This window comes from Monodelphis domestica, chromosome 2, assembly GCF_027887165.1.
Source record: "Monodelphis domestica isolate mMonDom1 chromosome 2, mMonDom1.pri, whole genome shotgun sequence".
NCBI classification, from domain to species: domain Eukaryota; kingdom Metazoa; phylum Chordata; class Mammalia; order Didelphimorphia; family Didelphidae; genus Monodelphis; species Monodelphis domestica.
Genome location: NC_077228.1, coordinates 119,266,985 through 119,289,662, shown reverse-complemented (window position 1 = coordinate 119,289,662; position 22,678 = coordinate 119,266,985). Strand labels below are relative to the sequence as shown.

The 22,678-nt window shown below is 39.7% G+C and overlaps 1 protein-coding gene across 1 annotated transcript in view; it reads left to right on the top strand.

Annotated features, from left to right (window-relative positions):
* The first annotated feature begins 10,724 nt into the window (after nucleotides 1-10,724).
* PACC1 (proton activated chloride channel 1) overlaps nucleotides 10,725-22,678 on the top strand; it is a 42,167-nt gene continuing 30,213 nt past the window's right edge. The window contains exons 1-2 of the mRNA XM_007481712.3: nucleotides 10,725-11,001; nucleotides 19,081-19,177. Coding sequence (XP_007481774.2) covers nucleotides 10,765-11,001; nucleotides 19,081-19,177 — 334 coding nt within the window. The 5' untranslated portion in view covers nucleotides 10,725-10,764. The remainder of the gene's footprint in view (nucleotides 11,002-19,080; nucleotides 19,178-22,678) is intronic.

Sequence of the window (22,678 nt, the reverse complement as noted above, 5' to 3'; positions counted from 1 at the left end):
ACTTCCAAGCTATGTGGCCTTAGGCAAGTCACTTAATCCCAGTTACCTAGCCCTTACCACTCTTCTGCTTTGGAACCAATACTTAGTATTGACTATAAGATGAAAGGTAAGGGTTTTTAAAAATGATAATAGTGCTTTATTCTTTCCCAATTGCATGTAAAGACAATTTTTAGCATTCATTTTTTTTAAGTTTTGAGTCCCAAATTCTCTCTCCTTCCCACTCTCCTTCACTCCTCCCTGCCATCCTTCTCCCTCTCTGAAATGATAAGCAATCTGATAATGATTTAACATGTGTGATGATGTAAAATATTTTTCCATATTAGTCATTTTATGGAAGAGATCTTAAAAAAAATTTTAGAAAGAAAGTGAAATATAGTAGGTTTCAGTTTGCATCGACTGAGTTCTTTCTCAGAGGACATATCGCGTTTTCCATCATGAATCTCTGGGATTGTCTTGGATCACTGCATTGCTGAGAATAACTAGCTCATTCACAATTGTTCATCAAGAAATATTGCTGTTAATGATCCAGGACAATTCTGAGAGACTTATAAGAAATAATGCTATCCACATCCAGAGAAAGAACTGTGGGAACAGAAATTCAGAAGAAAAACATATGATTGATCACATGGTTCGATGGGGATATGATTGAGGATGCTGACTTTAAATGATCACTCTACTGCAAATATCAATAATATGGAAATATGTTTTGAACAATGATTCGTGTAAAACCCAGTGGAATTGCCCATCAACTCCAGGAGGGAGGGAAAGAATATGAATCATGTAACCATGGAAAAATATTCTTAATTAATAATTAATTAAAGAAAAAAGAAATATTGCTGTCCCTGTGTACAGTGTTCTGGTCCTATTCACTTCACTTTGTATCAGTTCATGTAATTCTTTCCAGATTTTTCTGAAATCATCTTGGTTGTCATTTCTCATAGCACAGCAGTATTCCATCACAATCATATACCACTGTACGAATTAAATTTTAATGGTTTGACTAAAACATATGAAAATTATAAATAATATGGTAGTTGCCTATTTAAAGTATTATTATTGCTCAGAGTCAAAATGACTTTTAATAGTTTTTATTCACAAAAGAAGTAGAAAGAGTGAAAGTAGGAAAATACAGAAAGGTAGACAAGACATCTAGCCTATCTATCTAAATATTGCTCCAGTGCTTGACTCAGCCAGGACTTCTTGACCTTCAGCTAGGATTAAACTCTCTCCAGAAGACAGGAAAGGAAAGCCAGCTATTCACTCACCCAAGTTCCCTCCAAGAGGTAGTTCAAGATGATGACTTGAGCTGAAGATGACTCCTGAGGTCAACTTTCTTCTTGAAACTGACCTCCTTCTTGAAGCTGACTCTCCAGCCCCAGAAATTCAGGGCCTTTTACGGTGACTTCTTGTCCCTTCCCCTCTTCACAGGGGCCAATCACAGTTTCCAAATTGCCTGTACACTGCCTAGGGGGGCAGTGTCTATGAGATTCACTTCTCACCTTCTGGAGGAGTAAATTGTCATCAAAAGGGTTCACAGATTCCTGGATGATTGAGTTTCTGAGGGTGTGAATAAACTAAGTGTTTTTTTCTGAACTCCTCCACCTAGTGCAAGCTTTTGTTGATTCAATCAAAAGGTAGGCAAAGGAGAATTAATCCTGTCTTCACAATCTAGTGAGGTACTAAGTAGGGGTACTTAAGTTATTGTTAACCAAAGTGTTAACTCCAACTAGGCAAAGAGAATAAAGGATTCCCTTTCTACAAGTGTAAACTCAGAATAGGCAAAGAGAAACAAGAATTTACTTTCATGCCACAATTTATTCAGCCATTCCCAATTAATGAGCAACCCTTCAATTTCCATTTCTTTGCAATCTCAGAAAACAGTTGCAATAAATATTCAGGCCATGTTTATTAAAACTGATTATTTCATTGTTGTTTTTCTATTAAATGGAATTGAGTTGAGCTTCTGAAAGGGTTTACAGAATGGAATGTTCTGGATATGCCATTTTGTATCTAAAATATTTTAAATAATAAATTTTATTAAAAACTCAAATAATTTCAAAAATAGGTCCTTTTCATTTGGGGAGGGAAATATTATGCATCGGAAAAGGATATTAAAATCTATCTCTTTAAGGATATTAAAATCTATCTCTTTACATTAAACAAATACATTGATATAAAGTTGTTATGTTGGTATTATATTGGTACATAGAGTGTTCAGGGAGTGCTAACACATTTGGCATGAGCCCTTTCCAGAGCTCCTTATCTATATTTTGGTGTCTACCTGTCACTCAGCTCTAACTTCTGGTTCCAAGAACCTATAGCATGAACAGTGGCTACAGCCTGTTAAAACTTCCTTGGCAGAGGGGATAAATGAGACTGGGGTAACCGACAGGTCACAAACCCCTCAATGAATTAAGGAGATTATCTATCCCAATCATGTGAATGGGTATATGAGAACAATTTGTTCCAATGGTCATGACGGTAGCTGAAGCAGGTACTCTGGAGTGCTTAGAGCTTGATTAAACAATGAAGATGCCAAGGCCATCTTTGCATCCCAGGCCATCAGGAGTCCTCCTGACTTTTGTCTTGCCATTAGATGTTAGTGATGACTCTGGAAGAGACAGTGAAGCTGACCACTTTATGCAACTGTGCCTCACTTAAATCCAATTCAAGTGCAAGTCAAGACATCGTTCTATATCAATGATGGCACATCTATGGAACAGGTGCCAAAGATGTCACGAAGAGTGCTCTCTGTGGGCACAAAGCTGCCACTCCTATCCCCACCAATTAGTTACTAGAAAGACAGAGGACTCGGGTGGAGCTGCTCCCCTCTCCACCATGCCTGACAACATTTTCTCACATCATCCACCCCTCTGCCCAGCAGCCCAATGGGAACATACAGGGTAGGATGGGCAGCTCACAGGTAGCAAAGCTAGACAGAACAGAGCACTTGGGCCACTCCCCTACCCTTCTCTATAATTGCTGATGACATTCCTCACTTCACCCACCCCTCCACCAAGCAGCCCAATGGGAATGCTTCCTCCCTCCCCTAAGTGGGGGTAATGAGGGGTCATGCCCAGCACTTGGTGGTAGGGAGGAGCATGGCACTCAGTCTGGGGGTGGGGGTGGGGGGAGGGATAGGGCTCAGCACTCTATCTCTAAAAGGCTCGCCATCACTGTCCTGTATTGTCACTGTTCCTCTGGGGGTGGGGGGAAGAAAGAAATGACAATGGTATTTTTTGGTTTGGATCTGTGATTTCATTGATGTTGGAACTTCTGGGAAGGTCAATTCCTCTGCCAATGAGTACTGACAACTTTCTGCAACTTGAAGCCTTAACTGTCTCAGCTCACTGAAAGGTTAAGTGATTTGCTGAGGAACACATAGAAAAGGTATTTCAAACAGCACTTCAGCTTGGTTAACCTTGTATAGCCTACAAGATAAGCTATCCATTACCTGTATGATATTATAAACAATAGTCACATGTTAGATACATATATATGCTGGATTAGATACATAGACTGAATACTATAATTGAGCATTTATTCCCTGTTTTGGGCATTCACTAAGCCTTTTGTAGAAACCCTACTTCCTAGTAGTTTAGGATTATTCATTCTACAGTACTTTACATTCTACTATATACCAACTTCAACCCACAAATGGGCTTTGTGGAAAGGGAAATTGGTCTGCACTTAAAGTTTAGAGCTGAATGGAACCTGAGAAAACCATATAGTCCAGTATACTAATTTTATAGATGAAGAAAGAGTCATAGAGAAGATAAATGACTTTGCCAAGGTTACAGAGCTAGTAAATAGGAAACTAAGAATTTGAACTTGGGAATTCTGACCTTTCACTTTACTATGCTTAGGTATAGATAGTTGGAAAAACTACTGGCTTCGGAGTTTCTGCTCTGCTACTTACTGCTTATGTGATCATGGGCAAGTTGCTTAATATTTTTAGCCTGTTTCCTCTTCCTTAAAGGCAATAGATTGGCTTAGATGGCTTATAAGGTACCTTCTAACTCTGAGGTTGTGTGATTTGGAGTCAAAAGAACTCGGTTTGATTGTCTGGTTATTCCAGGCAAGTATAATCTCTGACTTGAAAGAGCCAATTGCTTGGAACTGTCCTCATTGGTAGAAATTGATTCTTTCATGCTCTATGCATGTGTGAGGCAGAGTCAATAAGTTCTGATCTTCTGGCTTCTAGGTTGGAGAAGTCACCAAGTCCAGACTCTGTTTGGGTCCCTGAAAGACTGTGTGAAGATGCCAACATATTGAGAAGTCTGTGATTATGTCAGCTACTTCCCAGAGTCTTTCTGTCTAGTCTCTCCTCTCTCTAGACTCTCACCAACTCTGCCCTTCACAGATGTGAAGTATTTAGTAAATAATCTCTACCAATGAGGGAGATATATGCATATGGCCTTCAAGGCACAGGTTATATTGTAACACAGGTTACACATTAATAGATTTAATAGATTCACAGATACAGTATACTGTTGTGGAAAGAATAATAAATTTGGAATTAGAGGACTTGAGTTCAAATCTCTGATCTACCATTTTGCTATATGTATGACCTTGGACAAGTCATTAATTTCCCTGGGTCCAAGATTCATTATCTGTAAAATGAGAGAAGTGGACTAAATGACCTATTATGTCTTTTCTAGCTTTAAATCAGTGGTGCTAAGGCACCTAAGGCAGTTAAGTGGTTCAGTGGATAGAGAACCAGGAACTAGAAATAGGAGGTCCTGGGTTCATATTTAGCCTTAAGATACTTCCTCCCTCTGTGACACTGGGCAAATCACTTAACTCCAATGACCTAGTCTTATCACTCATTTGCCTTGGAACCAATTCTAAGACAGAAGGAAAGGGTTAAAAAAAAAAGAGTGCTAAGAGATAGAAAGAACCTTAGAAGTTATTTAATCTCATAGTCTTACTTTATAAATGTATAGTATAGGACCATGACAGCAAACCTATGGCACACGTGCCAGAGAGGGCACATAGAGCTCTCTCTGTGGGGACACACACCTTTATTACCTGTCAGAGTTTATTACTAGAAAGGCAGAGGGACTCAGGTGGAGCTTCTCCCTTCCCCCTCTCCACTATACCTGATGACATTTTTTTCACATCACCTGCCCTTCTACCCAATAGCCCAATGGGAATGCTTACTCCCCTCCTCCTCCTCTCTACATGTACCAAGGACATTCCTCATCTCACCTGATGTTCTGCTCAGCAGCCCAATGGGAGTGCTTTCTCCTTCTCCTGTGTTGGGTAAGGGGGTGCACCAGGGCGCATGCAGCACTTGGTCTGGTGGGGGTAGGGCACAGCTCACAGTCTCTAAAAGGTTTGCCATCACTGGTCTAAGAGAACCCCCCCTCCCCAAATTTGCAAGATAGACCTCCCAGAGGACAACTCTGGAACAACATTCAAGATACTATGAGGGTCCACAATTCTAAGAGTATATTTCATGAGCCCCCACTTATTTTTTTTACCTTTCAATAGTCAGCTGGAAGATAATTGGTTTAAAGCAAAACATTTAATGTAATAACACAGTTAGATAAATTGCAACAAAACATTTCCCACACATACCTCCCCTGCTTCTCATTCTTAGTCTCCATCAGATACTGCTAAGCTATCATCTTATTGCCTCCAGTTTCTGATCCAAATGAAACCTGCAAATTACTATTAATCTTTACAAAAATTAAGTAATAAACAATGAGTATACTCTTTTAGCTGGTTCTTTCTAAAAAAAAAAAGACACTAATTATTTCCTTGAAGACTCAATCCCAGGAACTGAGTTCCTTAAAACAAAGAATAGTCTTCCTCTCTACTCCCTCCCATCCAAGACTTTTGCCTTCATCTTTTTCCTGCTGCTGAGCTTGGTTCCCCATTCCAAGAACTTGCTTTAGCTTACAGTGTCTTTCTAATATACTTCCCAAATCTGCATCTTGGCAGTCCAGGCTAGTAGGGTTCTTTGCCAAATAATTTGCCAAAAACTGCTCTGGGGTAGCAGGATAAGTAGAAAGTTTTCCCAGGAAAACTAAGGGGAAAAAAACCTGTGTCTAAGCAGCAAGGTCTGGTTGCTATAAATGCCCAGCTTTCTTCCTGGCCTTTTTAGAGACAAATGAATGAACCACTCAAAATCTGAAAGGGGCACACCCTTATGAGAAGAAGAACTTGAGACTCAGAAAAATGAAGTGACTTGCCCAAGGGCAGTAAATAGAAGTACCCTTTAAATATGGACAAATCATTTAATTCTTTTATGAAGTTTTAGTTTTCCTGATCATATATAAAATGGAGATGATGTTCAAACTGCATTTTCTAGGCAAATTCTGAGAGGGAGGCAAGTTAGGCAGATATAAAATGTGCTTTCTTAGCATACTGCTTGGCACATAGTAGATGCTATAAATGTATGTTTTGTTTTGTGTATACTAAATGTTTACTAACTGCAAAGGGAAGAGATGGGCATAGTGAGGATGGAGTGCAATGAAGCAGCTAGGTGGCATAGAGGATAGAACATTTTGGAATATGGAAGACCTGAATTCAGGTCAGTATGAAAACCTAAATTCAAATCTAGTGTCAAATACTTGTACTAACTGTGTGACTATAGGGCAAGTCATTTAACTTCTGCTTGCCTCGGTTTCCTTAAATGTAAAATGGGGATAATAATAGCACCTAACTCAGAGTCGTAAAGATAAAATGAAATATTTTTTAAGAACCTCAAACATAGTAGGTACTTAATAAATGCTTGTTCTCTTACCCATTTTAATACAACATAAATATTTTAATACTAGAAAATTCCTCTCACAATAGTGTAGAATTTATGTTTGTGATGTTGTTTCCAATATAACAACAAAAGCTCAAATTCTCTAGTAGACTGTAGTAACACGATTTGTAAAATTTCATTTTTTTTCTTTAAAAAAGAAATTCAATTAACAAGCATTTCTACTCTCTCCCTTCTACCAGCCTCTTCTCTGGGGGAAAAAAGGAAAAACAACAAAACCTTTTGAAATAAATATGCACAGAGGCAGTTAGATGGCTGAGTGGATAGAGAGTCAGGCTTGGATTTGGGAGGTTCTGGGTTCAAACCCGTCCTCTGTATTGATTTAGAATCTTGAACCCTCCTTCAAAAGAGGGTACTGAGGAATGGAAGGAGGTGGGCTAGAATTTGTTTGAATTTGAACAGGGATAGCCAATTTAAGTAGGCCAACATCAGAAGATGATGTGGCCCAGAGAGACTCAGAGATCTCAAAAATAAGGGTCTCCTTTGTTTCATGAGTATCTGAAAGAAGTACAGGGAGTAAAGTTAAGGATTGGATTCCGCAGGCAGTTCCAGTGTCATAGAGTCATCTGGAGAGCAAGTCATTGTGACTCTAAACTTACACAAAAGGTCTCTCCCTGGCAAATTTAAAGGGGAGCTAGGCATTAAGTGGAAAGAGTGTTCTACACTAAGAGGTCCTATGGACACTATTCTAGGGAGCAGCTGGGTAGCTCAGTGGATTGAGAGCCAGGCCTAGAGATGGGAGGTCCTTGGTTCAAATCTGATCTCAGACACTTCCCAGCTGTGTGACCCTGGACAAGTCACTTAACTGTAATTGCCTAGCCCTTGCCAAAGACAGGGGGAAAAAAGTCAGTCTTGCTCTCAGGGCTTGCCAATTATTGATGTTCATATTTGATTTCATTAACTACCTACTGCAGTGAGAGCTCATGGTACTAAACTAAACAATTTCTGTACCACCTTTGGTTTTATTAAAAGATTATTTTACCACAAAGTTAATAACCACTAGCAAAAAGAAATAAATAAACAGAACAAATAAGCATAATCAAATAAACATACAGAACAAGAAACAACTCCTTGAACAAAACTCTTGGCCTTGAACAAAGAAGAATCAGAGTAATAAACAATGAACTCAAGCACTCAAAAGGCCCTGTGATGGCACTGATAACTTCCCTACATTTATACAGTGTATAGACCAACTGTGAGTGCCTATTGGGTGTGACACCAAATGTAAGTGTCCATTGGGTGTGTTTGTATGTCCACCTAAATTTGCCACTTGGGGGTCCACCAAACATACTACATTTCTAATCACACCTAACATGCTCAGTATCCAATGGCAATGACAGAATACCAGCAAAGCCTTCCCAGCATGACTAAGTTCACCTGCTGTTCCTATCATACATTTCCTTGATGACCAACATCTTTTAATCCCATTCTATAAAGTTCTTCCTTGATTATATTTTGTAGCCTTCTTATACCCACCATGTGTCTCTCTCCATTGCCCTCTGATAGGAACTATTTTAATTTTTTGAAAACTGCTGAATTCCATGCCTCACTGGGGTGGAAAGGGGTAACAGGGAAGGGGGAAGAGAATAAGCATTTATTAATCACCTAGTGGGTGCCATGCACAGTTTGTGCAAAGAAGACATATAATTTATGGGGTGAAAGTGATCGTGATTTTTGAGGAGTGCACACCTAAGGAATGACAAGGTGCCCCAATAAATTTTAAGAGGTTAGTGAGATCAATGTCCAGGAGGCAGGTTTGCAGGAAGAAGTCTGCCTCCTCACAGTAACAAAAGATGGAATTTATTTGGGGAAGGAGCAAGTGACTGCAAGTAACTCTGAGGTGAGCATGTGATGTCAAGGACAGGTGACATTTTTGGGAAAGGAGAAGGTAGGGGGAAAGGGGATCTGAGTTGTCTATCAGTGAGATATGCAGATCTCAAAAGTATGGAACACAAATGTCATCTTTATCCCTTGGTGGTTATCAGGGAGGGTCTTCTCTAGCTAGGCTGAATTCCTGAAATCCAAAGCTCAGAGGAATCATGTGCTCTTTCTGGTCTGGGATCTTTCTAGTGATTTGGGGTCTCCAAAGGATCCCATGTCCCCACTAAATAATTGTATACAAAGAAGCTACACATAATTGTTGAACTTGGTTTTATGGAACCCCCAATTTGCCTTCCTTCCTTGGGAACTTGCTTTAAGGGAAGTCCCAGAATGACCTTTGTCTTAGACTGAACAGTTGGTCTATCCAGCATCCATTAAGTACCTTGAAGAAGAGAGATAGAAATATTCAAACCTGAGGTATCTTTTTGTCGTCTTAGCCTCTCCAAAGCCACTCCCCAGTACCTCAGGCTTCAGGCTATAATCTCTTTACCAAGCCTGCTTGTACCTGTCCTTTATTTCCCCAAAGTATATATAAGACCCCAAAGTTCTTCAGCTAATTAGAAAAATCTCCTTTTGAGATTTTTTCCCGAGATATTGTCCCCAAAGTCCCAGAGCTTTGTCTTGTATGTCATCTAGCACCTGACTTTGTGCAGGGTCAATTAGAGGGTTGTCTTCCCTGTACTGATTAAAGATTTGTTCTTTCTAATTATGGGGTACTTTGGTGGTTCTGTGTTTTTCAAGGTTGACAGAATAAAGCAGAAATAATAAAGGAGGGGAAAGCATCAGAATTAAGGAAATTGGAAAAGGAATTAAAGAAATGGGGACAGACTTTTTGTAGAAAATGGGATTTTAGTTGGGACTTGAAGGATGCCAGCAGGTGTAGATGAAGAAAGGGAGCATTCCAGACATGGGGGAACAGCCAATGAAAATGATTGGAGATGGAAGAGGGATTGTCTTGTTTGAGGAACAGCAGGGAGGCCAGGGTCACAGTGATGTGGGACTCTAGGTTTACCTTGTACCGCCAAATTATAGGAGTGTTTCAGGCTAAACTGTAAGCAGGAAAATTCCCTTGCTTCCTTGCATCCTTGTGACTACTAACCCTGAAACATTAAAAACTCCTGATAAAACCCTGCTACATCAAAGGGAAAGTCCCCTGAGAAAATTATCCTCTTTGGATCATCCCCTAGGTTTCAAGATGGACACAGAGATCTACCTCCAGGCTATGCTTTGATACTATCAGGCTGTATCTAAAATGTCTATTTGCCCCCTAAACTATGAGGGTCCCCTCTATGTCTTCAGGCTGACCCCATCAGATGACAACCCCCCCACCCTTGTGCCTGAGTGCATACCCTCCTGAAGTCCCTTATCACCAGCATAGATGGAAAGCTATGCTGTCCTCCCAGCCAAATTCAGCATGAATTCTAAATCAATAAATTTCTCTTTTTATTTCTAACCTAAGTTATGGAGTCTTGCATTCTTGCAAAGGGTACCCTTCCTGAACCCAGCAGGTTCACCTCAAGCCCCCCACAACAAGAGGAGTTGCCTTCCCACACTGGAAGGAGAAGAGATACAGCAGGTCTGCAGCTGCAGTGGGCACAGAGCTGTATTCATTAAGGTATAAGCAGCCAACTATTTGCTCCTCTCCTCTGAAGCCTCAGGCAGGAACACAAAGGAAGGCCATTCATTCCCATCTGTATGAGAGCCCACACTTGTTATTTTCGTGGATTGAAGCAGGAAGATGTGACCACTCAGTTGCAATGCTGCCGCATGGATAACGTTAAGTTCTCCTACAAAGTTAAACTTGGACTCCCAAGTTAAAGTTTGCACACTTGGGGCACACTTATGTCTGCAAAAATGTGTAATTCGAAAGGATCTAGCATAATTCCGGCTTGTCTATCCCTTTTCTCATTCCACTCACTCTCCAACTTACCCTCCCCACTCTCCGCCCAAAAACGGATATAGAAGCCTGACTGTGTAACTAGGGAAATTGGCTCTGCTACTGTAACCACAGCCTCTGAAGAGCTCCCCCATGAAGGACTACATTTCCCAGCAGGCTCTGAAATCAGTCCTCCTTCAGCCCCGGCAGTCGCCTTCAGGCGAGACGCATGCGCCCTAGAGCCTCCCCGGGGGCCGGCACTCCCGGGAAGCCTCTGTGGAACCCGTTTAAGCTTCTACAGTTCTTAGCTCCTGCTGCTTCCATCCTTGCGATCCTCCTCCTCTTCCTCTTCCTCCTCTACCTCTTCTCAACCATCCCCGCCGGGGACCACTGCGAGCTGCGGGTTGCAGCATCTTTTTCAATCGATGCCATGATCAGGCAGGAGCTCTCTTCATCCTATCAGGAGGTACTGGGAAACCAGGCGAAAAGAAGTTTATTTGGGTGGCTGGGGAGGTGGGGGGAGGGTCGTAGACGTCAACTTCCCTAGCACTAGTTGCAACGGGGAAGAGTGTGTGTATGTGTGTGTTTGTGTGTGTGTGTGTGTGTGTGTGTGTGTGTGTGTGTGTTTATGTTTTTGTGTGTATCTGCGCGTTCTGCAGTACATGAAGAAAACTGCAGGAAAATTCGGACTGTGCCCCCACTTGCTGGGACAGTTATGAAGCCCCAGATCCCAAGGAGGAGGAGTTAAATAACCAGCAGGTGAATGATTCATGCATTTCCAGCACTGTCAGAAATGAAGTCTGACTACGACTAGGCTGGAACCCCTGGACTGCCCTAGGGAGCAGGATGTTTGCAACAAGTTCTAATGCCCTTTACTCTTCTGACATCGTGATCAGATGGAGTTGCTGGCATCATCCTTTTCCTCCCAGGTCCTGCGGGCTCATAGCCGGGGCTGGTCAGTAATAATAATGATGATAATACCCAACACCCTGTACGCTATTAACTTTTTTGCCAGAGCTTTCACACTCTCCCTCATTGAAGTCACCCACTCACAGAGCTTTAACTACCACCTCTGTGCAGATGATTCCCAAATCCAGTTCACCAGCCCTAGGTCTTTTTCTTGAGCTCCAGGCAGATACATTTCCATCAGCTGGAAGGACGTTTCCAATTTGAGTTGCTCAGTGGAATTGCAAGCTCAACATATCCAAAACCAAACTAATTATCTTCCCCTCCCCCAAACCTGCTCAGCCTCCTAACTTCCCTATTTGCAATTGTGGCACTACTTTTCTTATAGTTACCCATGCTTGAATCCTCAGTGTCAGTTTTAGACTCTTCCCCCTTTCCTCATTCTCGTCTCTTCCCTCATTTATAGTCAGCTTGTTGTCAAGACTTGTTAAGTAATTCTTCCAAAATGTCTCTTTTTTATTGCCTTGATTTTTCCCTCCCTACTCTTCATATACATGCCCCTTGTTACCTCACTAGGACGACTGCAATAGCCCTTTTTTTTTTAAGCTGTTACCTTCCATCACAGATTCAATACTGTGTATTGATTCCAAAGCAGAAGGGCTGTAATGTCTAGGCAATGAGGACTTGCCCAGGGTCACCCATCTAGAAAGTGTCTGAGTTCACATTTGAACCCAGAACCTCCTGTCTCTAGGTTTGGCTTTCTATGCATTGAGCCACTTAGCTGCCCTTCTTCCCCATAGCCTTTGAACTTTTCCCCCTATACTTCCACCTCTCATTCTTCCAATCTATCCTTTATATTATTGGAAAATTGATTTTCCTAAAAAGGCATCCTGTCTTAACCCTGAAGTATACTTTGAATAGTCATAGGCAAGCCCTTTAATTTCTTTGGATTGTAGACTGCTTTGTAAGACTTTAAATTGCAGAAAAAGTAAAGATCAAAGTGGTAGAGATAATTTCGTTACTGTGGTGTTCTGTGTGCTAGGGAAATTATAGGTTCAGTAGCTGTCCCCATATAGATCTTATAATTTCATTAGTATGCTCAAAAAACTTCAGTAGCTGACTATTACTTCTTTAAAAACATTTTTCTATGTTTATATGATTCATTTTTTCTCTCCCCTTCCCAGAACTGACAAGCAATTCCACTGGGTTGTAAAAATGTTATCATTTGATACCTATTTCCACATTATTCATTTTTACAATACAGAATCTTTTAAACTGGCTATTACATCTTGAACAAATTTGTAACAGCCTTGCCTGGAATTCAAAGTTGCTGTATCTACCTTCTCTCTCATTTTCTCAACGTGTATATATTCAATTATAGCAAATTGGTCTATTTATTGTTCTTTAGGATATATTCCATGGGTTCCAGACTTTACCTGAAATGCATCTTTTCTACCTTCTAAAATCCTGCCCAGCCTTGAAGGGGTAGCTCAAATGCTCCATCTTCAAAGCCTCCTTCTAGCTGAAAGAAATCTTTGCCTTTTCTAAACTCTCAAAGTGCATTGTCTCCTTTTATTGATTTGGTGACATAAATATGGTGGATTATTATTATCCTCATTTGATAGGCAAAGAAACTGCAATGAAAACAGTTTATAAGTGACTTGCCCAACAAAATGCAGCTAGCTAATGGCAGAGCTCCAACTAGCACCTAGCTCTGGGTCAGGTTCCTTTTCAATTCCCTTTATTCTGTTTCTATTGTGAGTAGTACACTACTGGCTATAGAATAATAGCATCTCAGAGGTCTAATTTTAAGCAAAGCTAGAATGTTCTCTACAGTCATGGTGGCAAATTCAAATAGAAACCTTATGGTTGAAAGTCACAAATTATCTATGCAGTATTGTATTATTTTGTTAAATATTTTCCAATTATATTTTAATCTATTTCTGGCAACACTGGGGACTGGCAGATTTTGACAACTCTCCTCCACAGTACCCCTCAAGAAGTGTTCCAGGGATGGCAATCTCCATACCCACCTCCCTCCAAGCTAATCCATTCCTATTTTTGTTTTCTTTAACTAATAGAGTGACAGGCCTGACATCAGGAGTTCCAATCTGACTTTAGACACTTACTAGTTGTGGGACCCTGGGCATGCCTCTTAACTGCCTCAGTTCCTCATCTGAAAAATGATCTGGAGAAGGAAATGGTCAACTGCTCGAGTGTCTTTGCCAAGAAAACTCCCAAAGAGGTCATGAGTTAGATAAGACTGAACAACAGCAACAAAAGTCATTGAATACTACAGATTCAATGTCAAAGATTCAGTATCCATTGTAAGAACATAAATATGTCCCACTTACATAGCCCGTCAAAGTTTGTCAAATGCCTTAAATACATTATCTCATTTCAGTCAATCAGTCAACAAGCAGTAAGTACCTACCCCACACTAGTCACTGTGCTAAACTGGGGGATTCAGGGGTAAAAAATGAAATTGCTTCATCTGCAAGGACTTTAAATTCTATATCATTTGGCCTTCCCCATTCTTTGAGGTAGGTAGTATTATTAGTCTCATTTTACAGATGAGGAAATTGAAGATTTAAAGAAGTTAAGATATTATCAGTGTCTGAAGTAAGATTCAAATTCAGTCTTTTTTTACTTCATCCTCTCAATAGACCCTTGCCTTTAGGGATGTAAAGAGAATTGCACTGGCTTGGGAGCCATGGAATGAACTAGCTGATGGAGACATGATTCCTGAGAACTCCCAGGCTAATGGGGTAGACATACCACTGGTCATTGGGAAGATTAGAATTATGCATCTCATTTCAGTTGGACCAAGTTCCTCTTGCTATCTGCAACTATTCATTCATTAAAATATTTTCATTGTACCTGTAGGGACAAAAAAAGAATGGTTAATTGTGGAATCATTTATATTAGTTTTGAACATTCTTCTATTATACAATTTAAATAGAGTTCTAGGTTTGGGCTATATAGCCAGTTCATGTTCTGAGATTCTTGCTCTTTAATTCATAGAGGAGAAAAATGCAATTTGGAGAGCTGTTTTTGTAGCCCTTGCCTTGGGAGAAAATTTAGCTTGGAGTCAGAATATTTGTTGCGTGTATATTTCTTTGGGCTTGGGTCATGTGAATGAGTGGGCATATTTAGAACTTGCTTTATTAAGATATCTATGAAACTTTGTTAGGGTTTGGGATCTAGAAGACTGTGGGAAAGGAAGGTATCTGCTGCCACTTGTCAGGTCCTAGAGTGCTACTGTGACCTTGACCTAAAGAAAAACTCAAACTGAAATATTTTTTAAAGTTCTAGAGATGAAGTGTGACATACCAGATAGGAAACCAACCTTGAATTTAAGAAGGAAGGAATTCAATTCCTACCCCTGATACATTCTACCTGTATCACCCTGGGCAAGTTTTTTTAACTCTTGAATGTCCCCTGTTATGGTCTGCTTAAAAAAAATTTTTTTGTTGTTTTAAGCTCTTTGCTGTCTCTCCCTCCCTCCCTCCCCATCCTGCACTAGAGAAGTCACCACTGGACAAATATATAAATATATATGTAACATGTATGTGTATGTAAAACTGTGTCATGCATACTTGCAGTTATCAGTTTTTTCTCTGGAGATGGACATTCACAGTTATTCGTCTGATGATATTTTTGTTGCTATATACATTGTTCTCTTGGTTCTGCTCCTTTTGCTCTTCATTATTTTATGCAATTCTTTCTGTGCTTTTCTAAAACCATCCTACTCATTGTTTCTTCCTTCCTTCCTTCCAAATGAATTTTGTCATTTTTTTTCCACTCAATAAAATAGTTTTTTGGTAATTTAATTGGAATGGCATTGAATAAGTAAATTAATTGAGGTAGAACTATCATTTTTGTTAAATTGGTTCTGCCCACCTATGAACTAATATTTCTCCAATTATTTAAATCTGATTTTTATTTGTAATAAAAGAGTTTTATACTTATGTTTATATAGTTCCTGGGTTTGTCTTGGTAGGTATGCTGCCAGATTCTTTGTGCTGTCTATGGTTATTTCAAATGGGATTTCTTTTACTTCCTCTTCTTGCAGGACTTCGTTGGTGATATATAGAGGTGCTGATTATTTATATGGGTTTATTTTATATCCTGCTACTTTGTTAAAATTATTGTTTCAATTAGCTTTTCAGTTGAATCTCTAGGATTTTCCAATATACCATCATATCATCTACAAAAAGATAGTTTTGTTACTTTATTGCCCATTGTTATGTCTTCAATTTCTTTTTGTTGTTTTATTATTATTGCTATCATTTCTAATATAATATTGAATAATATTGGTGCTAATGGGCATCCTGGTTGTACAGAAAGGCTTCTAGCTTATCCATCTTAAAAAATAATGCTTGTTGAGATGGTTAGATAGCACAGTGGATAGAGCACCAAGACTGGAGTGAGGAGAAACTGATCTCAAATGTGAACTCAAATACTTATTAGCTGTGTGGCCCTGGGCAAGTCACTTAACTCTAGTTGTTTTAGTACTTGCCACTCTTCCACCTCAGAATTGATACTAAGACAGAAGGTAAGGATGTAAAAAAAAAATAATGCTTGTTAATGGTTTTAGGTAGATAGGTCTCATTATTTTAAGGAAAAATACATTTATACCTATCTTTCAAGTGTTTTTGAGAGAAATGAGTGTTGTATTTTTTCAAAAGCTTTTTCTGCATCTATTACTATAATTATATTATTTTTGTTACTTTTGTAATATAACATTTTTGTGATATAATCAATTATGTTAATAATTTTCCTTATTTTAAATCATCCCGGCATATCTGGTATAAATCCCACTTGGTCACAACATATAATCTTTGTGATATATTATTTTAGCCTCCTAGCCAGTATTTTATTTAGGATTTTTGCATCCATATTCATTAGTGAAATTGGTCTATAATTTTCTTTCTCTGTTTTTGCTCTTCCTTTAGGTATTAGCACCATATTTGTTTCATAAAAGGAGTTTGGTCGAACTATGATTTGCTAATCTATAGTTATATGGGTCCAGAACTGGCCTGATCATAGTTCTGGACAGAAACAAAACTAAACCAAAAACAAAACTTTGAAGGTACCCTCCTCATCTGGTTCCTTAAATCTCTATGAGCTCTGAGCTGTGGGGGAACCTTATCTCCGTCCCAGCCTCCTTTGTCTGCCAAAGGTTTCCCAATCTCTTTCCAGCTTCTTTCATATTTTGTTTCTCTTTTTAAAAATACAGTAATAATTATCAAGATAATGAAATCACATAGAATGGTCTCAAAAATTTAGAGAATTTTTTTTCATGTTATTTCAACATTTTGATGAAAGTCAGTATTGCATAGAGAGCTGATCTTGAAGACAAGAAGACCTGCGTTCAAGTTCTGCTTCAGATACCTAATAACTTCGTGACCTTGGAGGCAACTTGATGGTGCAATGGGTAGAACTCTGGACCTGGAGTGAGAAAGCGCTGAGTTCAATTCCAGCCTTAGATACGTACAGCTATGTAACACTGAGCAAGTTACTTAATTTCCATCTGCCTCAGTTTTCTCAACTGTGAAATGGGGATCATAATAACACCTATCTCCCAGGGTTGTTGTAAAGGTCAAATGAGGTATCTGTAAAGCATTTAACATAGTATCTAGCACATAGTAGGCCCTTAATAAAAGCTTGTTCATTTCACCCCTCTTCCTCCTATCCCCGAAGTTACTTAACATCTCAAAGCTCTAGGCAACTCTATAATTTGCTAAGAAGGTATTTTCCTCACCTCGGAATTCCTTATACCAGTGAAAACACCAGTCCCTATCCCATCCTTCTGGTAGCCTTGCCATTTGAGAAGGAAACTTATGACCTATGTCCTACAAGGAATTTAGTTTGGAGAAGATTTCTGGGGCGCAAGACAGCTTTCTAACATTTGAAGAGCTGCCACAAGTTTTTAAAAAAAATTAAACTTGCTTTGCATTATTAGTCCAGAAATAGGGCTGGGACCTCTGGGTAGGAGTTTCCAAGAGACAAAATTCAGCATGATTTAAGAAAGAACTTTTAGCTTCTAGAACTGTCCAACTGTGGAATGATTTGACTCATGAACCTCACCACTGGAAGTATTTAAGCAGAGGCTGTGGTAGAGGATATTCTTGCACTGAGTAGTCAATAGGATCCTTCAGCTCTTAAGATCCTTTATGACATCAATGAATGATGATATGTGGAGAAGTCTATATGGTGCACTGAGTGGAAAAATCATTGGACTTGGTCGTTAGAAGACAGAGATTGAGTATCTGGTGCTTATCAGTCAATTGGGGGGAAAATAAGAATAATAATATTTTTTATCTGCCTTACCGGGTTAAAAAAGAACTTTAAAATACTATATAAAAACCCATTTTTATTACCACTGCTAGTATCACATATCACCATTTTATAGTCTTTAAGATTGTGAAGTCAGTCAGTATAGAGTTATCTCCTTGTCCCTTGTCTATATGGCAAGTTCCTTCCAGGGTTTAGTAGGGACTAAGCAGTGCCTCTGGGAGTCATTGAGACACTTACACACACTCTGTCTGTCTGTCTGTCTTCCCCCTCCCTCCCTTCCTTCCTCCCTCACTCCTTTCCTCTCTCCCTCTTCCTCCTCTGTCTAGCAAAACCCTTAAATATTTTTTATTTAATTTTATTATCTGTTTTTAACATTTAATTCATTTTGAGTTCCCAATTCTCTCCCTCCCCACTCAACTAGAAGGCAAGAAATGTGATATAATTATATGTGTGAAATCATAAAAAGCATTTTCATATTAGCCATATCACAAAAAAAGCAAGAAAAATTGAGAATATTTCACTTTAGTTTGCACTCAGAGATGATCAGTTCTCTCTCTGGAGGTGGATAACATTTTTTCATCATGGGTCCTTTGGAATTGTCTTGATCAGAATAGTTAAGTCTTTCACAGTTGGTCATCATTAAAATATTGCTATTATTGTATTCAATATTCTTTGGGTTCTGCTCATTTCACATTGCATCAGTTTGTATAAGTCCAAGTTTTTCTGAAACTATCCCTTCATCATTTCTTAAAGCACAATAGTATTCCATCACAATTGTATCCTAAGACTTGTTTAGTCATTTCTCAATTGATGGACGTCCCCCAATTCACTAATAATCTTAAAACACTGGTAGGGGAAAGACAAAGAAAAGAGGAGAAAAACAATAGAAATGGGAGTAATGGCAATAGAAGGGATGACAATTTCCAGTGTACTCCAGACAATGGCAATGTTGCTTTGTTGGATTTAAGTAATAAAGTATAAATCATAAAGATAAGAGAATGGAGCAGAATGGATTAATAACAAATACTAATATTCATATGGTGTTTTAAAGCCGATGAAGCACCTTTCCACAATAATGTAAGGAGATTGATAGTGTACTATTCCCATTTTGCAAATGAAAAACCTGAGGCTCAGAGATTTAAGTACCTATTCAAGGTCATACCATTAGAGCTAGGAGGAGTCAATCCTAGGTCTTCTGGCTACCTGTCCAGTGCTTTTAGGACAGCCTCGGATAGTATAGTGGCGAGGGGAGGAACCCTGAAAATGAGACAGGCAGCTTATGATGTGGAAAGTTCCCTGTCACTCCTGACTCTGCTTTATGTTCTTTCTCTCTTAGCTAAATGAAGATCTGGAACAAGTGATTGAGAACTCAGATAGAGTAGAGGAAAAAGAAAGGAAGGACTCCAAAGACAAAGGCTCAGGCATTTTGCCAGGTAAGTTGGGAGGAGAGTACCAGGGCAAGGGACAAAGGGGGAGGAAGAGTAGGAATATGGTGGGTTAGGTTAGGATTGAGCTCAGTTGTCTTTGACTCTGATTTTGGTCTTCGGTGTGGCCTGAAAAAGGCATTGAGAGGAGTGAGAACCCTGCTTGAGATATACAGGGGCTGGCGAATGTTTCCAAATGGAGGAGTGAACACCTTCACTTGCCTCTGGTGTCTAGTTGCTGAGCGTGCTCTTCTGTCCCAGATAGGTCTCTTGTTACGGGGCCCAACGAGGGGATTCCTGTTTCCTTATTTCTGAAGCTATGCATATTTAATAAGGTTGTACAGACAGAAGACTCATGGGCAATGCCATCCCTTCTCTAGCTATTTCTAACACTCAAGGGGCTGACCTCCCCTGAAGGCATCTGGGGAAGCTTGATGACACCAGACCACTTTGTAAAGTATCTAGAAGTTCAGGGGTTTCCCATTGCCTCCATCCATGCCAATGGGTTACTCTTCAGAGTACCCTTCTAGACACAAGTACCATTGCTTTGGGGGAGCTGCTGTTATGTCCCTTCCCCTTTAGTTCTCTTTGGGCATCATTCAGCACCAGGGTTCTTATCCTTCTTTATGTCATGGACCTCTAGAGTAGTCTGATGAATTCTATTGGACCTCTTCCCAGAATAATGTTTTTCGTTAAAGCATAGATATTTATTTGTGCTTTTATATACAATGCAATATAATATGTGACATAATATAATATAATAATATAATTATTATATATGTAATAAATTATAATAAATTTGATTATCCAAGAGAAACAAATTCTCATACTAAATGCCCAAAATAAAAACCAAAGGATTACAGAAGAAACCAACTATATTGAAATAGTTATTCAGATATTAAAAAGAAAAAAGGCCCATGAATCCCAGGTTAAGAACACCTGGCATAGTGGGAAAGGATCTCAACTTGTAGTCAGGAGCCCTGGGTTCAGATTTTGTTTCTTGCACTAACTGTGTGACCGGGACCTTGAACCCTAGTTTCCTCATCTTATGACATGGGGTAGTAACCCTGCCTGTCTCTGTGTGTCTTATGGGGTGGTTGTAAGAAAAAATACTTTGTAAGCCTTAAAGTGATATGAGAACAGGAGTAGTCATTATCTCTCGGATGGGTACACTTGCAGCCTGCTAGGCAGGTCAGTTGACATGTGATAGTCCTGGCCTGACTTCAGTTTCTGAGTAGGTTTTAGGCTATATCTTGATGCAGTTTCTTCTAGTACTTGAATCAGGGAAGGTAATGAACTAGGAAAGTCTATGAAGTCATTGGCTTTCATGCAGTTAGTCAGGAGGGCTCTCCACAGGAGATAGGTATCTTCCCTTTACTTGCCTGAAGGGAGCAGGAACCATTGGCTTCCCAGGGACCTGAGACTCAGGAGAGAATCAGGGAATCACAAAAGCTCCCTGTTGATAGGGACCTCAGAGACCATCTGGTCCTGCAAAAGCTGCCCAGTGAGTAGTCATTCAGCCTTTTCTTGAAGACTTCCAATAATGACAAACCCACTGCTTTCTGGGACAACTCATTTTACTTTTGCATAGTTCTAATTGTTGGGAACTTTGGCTTTACATTAAACCCCAATAATATACGTATAATCCAGTGGAATTGCTTGTCAACTCTGGGAGAGGAGAAGAAAGAGGAGGAGAAAACAAGAACCATGGAAAAAAATCTTAAATATTAAAGAAATAAAATAAACTCCAAGTATAGCACACCTTTCTCTTATTATTCTTAATATGTTCTTTAGGGCCCAAGTTGAATAAGTCTAATTCTCATTTTTAATTGCTCTTTTCTTTTAAACATTAACACCAGAGGAAAGGGAGCATTTCCACATGTATAACAGAATTCAAAAAGATGACTGAATAGGAAACCATGAATCCCCATTATATATATATATATATACATATATATATATATGTATATATATATATATTATAATGAATTCCAAACCTAATCCTCTTTCCAACACTTCAAATAGTTGAATGTTGTTCTTTCATTTTTCTGTCATGTTCAATTCTTTGTTGACCCTGTTGAGATTTTCTTGGCAAAGATATTGGAGTGGTTTGCCATTTCTTTCTCCAGCTCATTTTACAATGAGGAAACTGAGGCAAACATTGTTAAGTGACTTGCCCAGCTTGTAGTGTCTATTGCTGGATTTGAACTCAGGATATTGAGTCTTCCTGATTCCAAGCCCAGCACTCTATCCGCCGCACCATCTAGCTGCCCAATGTACTTGAATACAGATATCATATTCCCCCTAAGTCTTCTGTCCTCAAGACTAAAACATTGCTTGTTCCTTCAAGTGATGCTTAAATGGCAGTCCCTAGTCTTCTCACTGCCTTGGTCGCCATCTCCTAAATACATGTTCTCCAGTTTTCCCATGCCTTCCCTAAAGCACAGTGTACCGAACCGACTGTGGAACTTCCAATGTAATCTGAGCAGGTTAGAAGCTCAGGGCAGTCTTACCTTCCTCAGTATCTACACTATCCATCTCAGTCTAGTCTAAAGTTTAGACCTCTCCTGACACATAACAGCCATGGGCACCCATGCCATGTACCATAGTAACTCATATTGAATTGATGGCTACATTTCCATCCTTTGTGATCAGGACTTTTACACTAGAAGAACATCAGAATTCTTTTTGACTGACCTCAGACACTTCCTAGCTATGTGACCCTGGACGAGTCACTTAACTCCATTTGCCTAGCCCTTGCCCTTCTGTCTTAGAGTTGTCACTAAGACAGAAAGTAAGAGTTAAAAAAAAACAAACCATTAGGCTAATTCCATAAAAGGAATCTCTTTTCTGTTTCTTTTTATTAAAGAAACAGACTAGTCATCATAGCGAATTTTAGTCTCTTCTGTCTCTTTGTTGTTTTTTTTGTTGTTTTTGTTTTTTTTTTTAGTTGCTACATCTAAGACTCAGGGCCCTGTACAAACTGTCAGTGCAGGAAGTGGAGCCCCAGGCTAGCCTCTTCTGGTTTCAGCTCTGCCATGTTATCTAGGAAGTTCCACCAACAGCCAAGATACTTATTTCCTGCCTTTAGGAGATAAAGGTCTGTGCTCTCTCTCTCTCTCTCTCTCTCTCTCTCTCTCTCTCTCTCTCTCTCTCCTCTCTCTCTCTCTCTCTCTCTCTCTCTCTCTCTGTCTCTCTCTCTCCTCTCTCTCTCTCTCTCTCTCTCTCTCTCTCTCTCTCTCTCTGTCTCTCTCTCTCTCTCTCTCATCTCTCGTCATTCCTCTCCTCTCTCTCTCTCTCTCTCTCTCTCTCTCTCTGTCTCTCTCTCTCTCTCTCTCTCTCTCTCTGTCTCTCTCTCTCCTCTCTCCTCTCTCTCTCTCTCTCTCCTCTCTCTCTCTGTCTCTCTCTTCCTCTCTCTCTCTCTCTCTCTCTCTCTCACTCCTCTCTCTGTCTCTCTCTCTCCTCTCTCCTCTCTCTCCTCTTCTCTCTCTCTCTCTCTCTCTCTCTCTC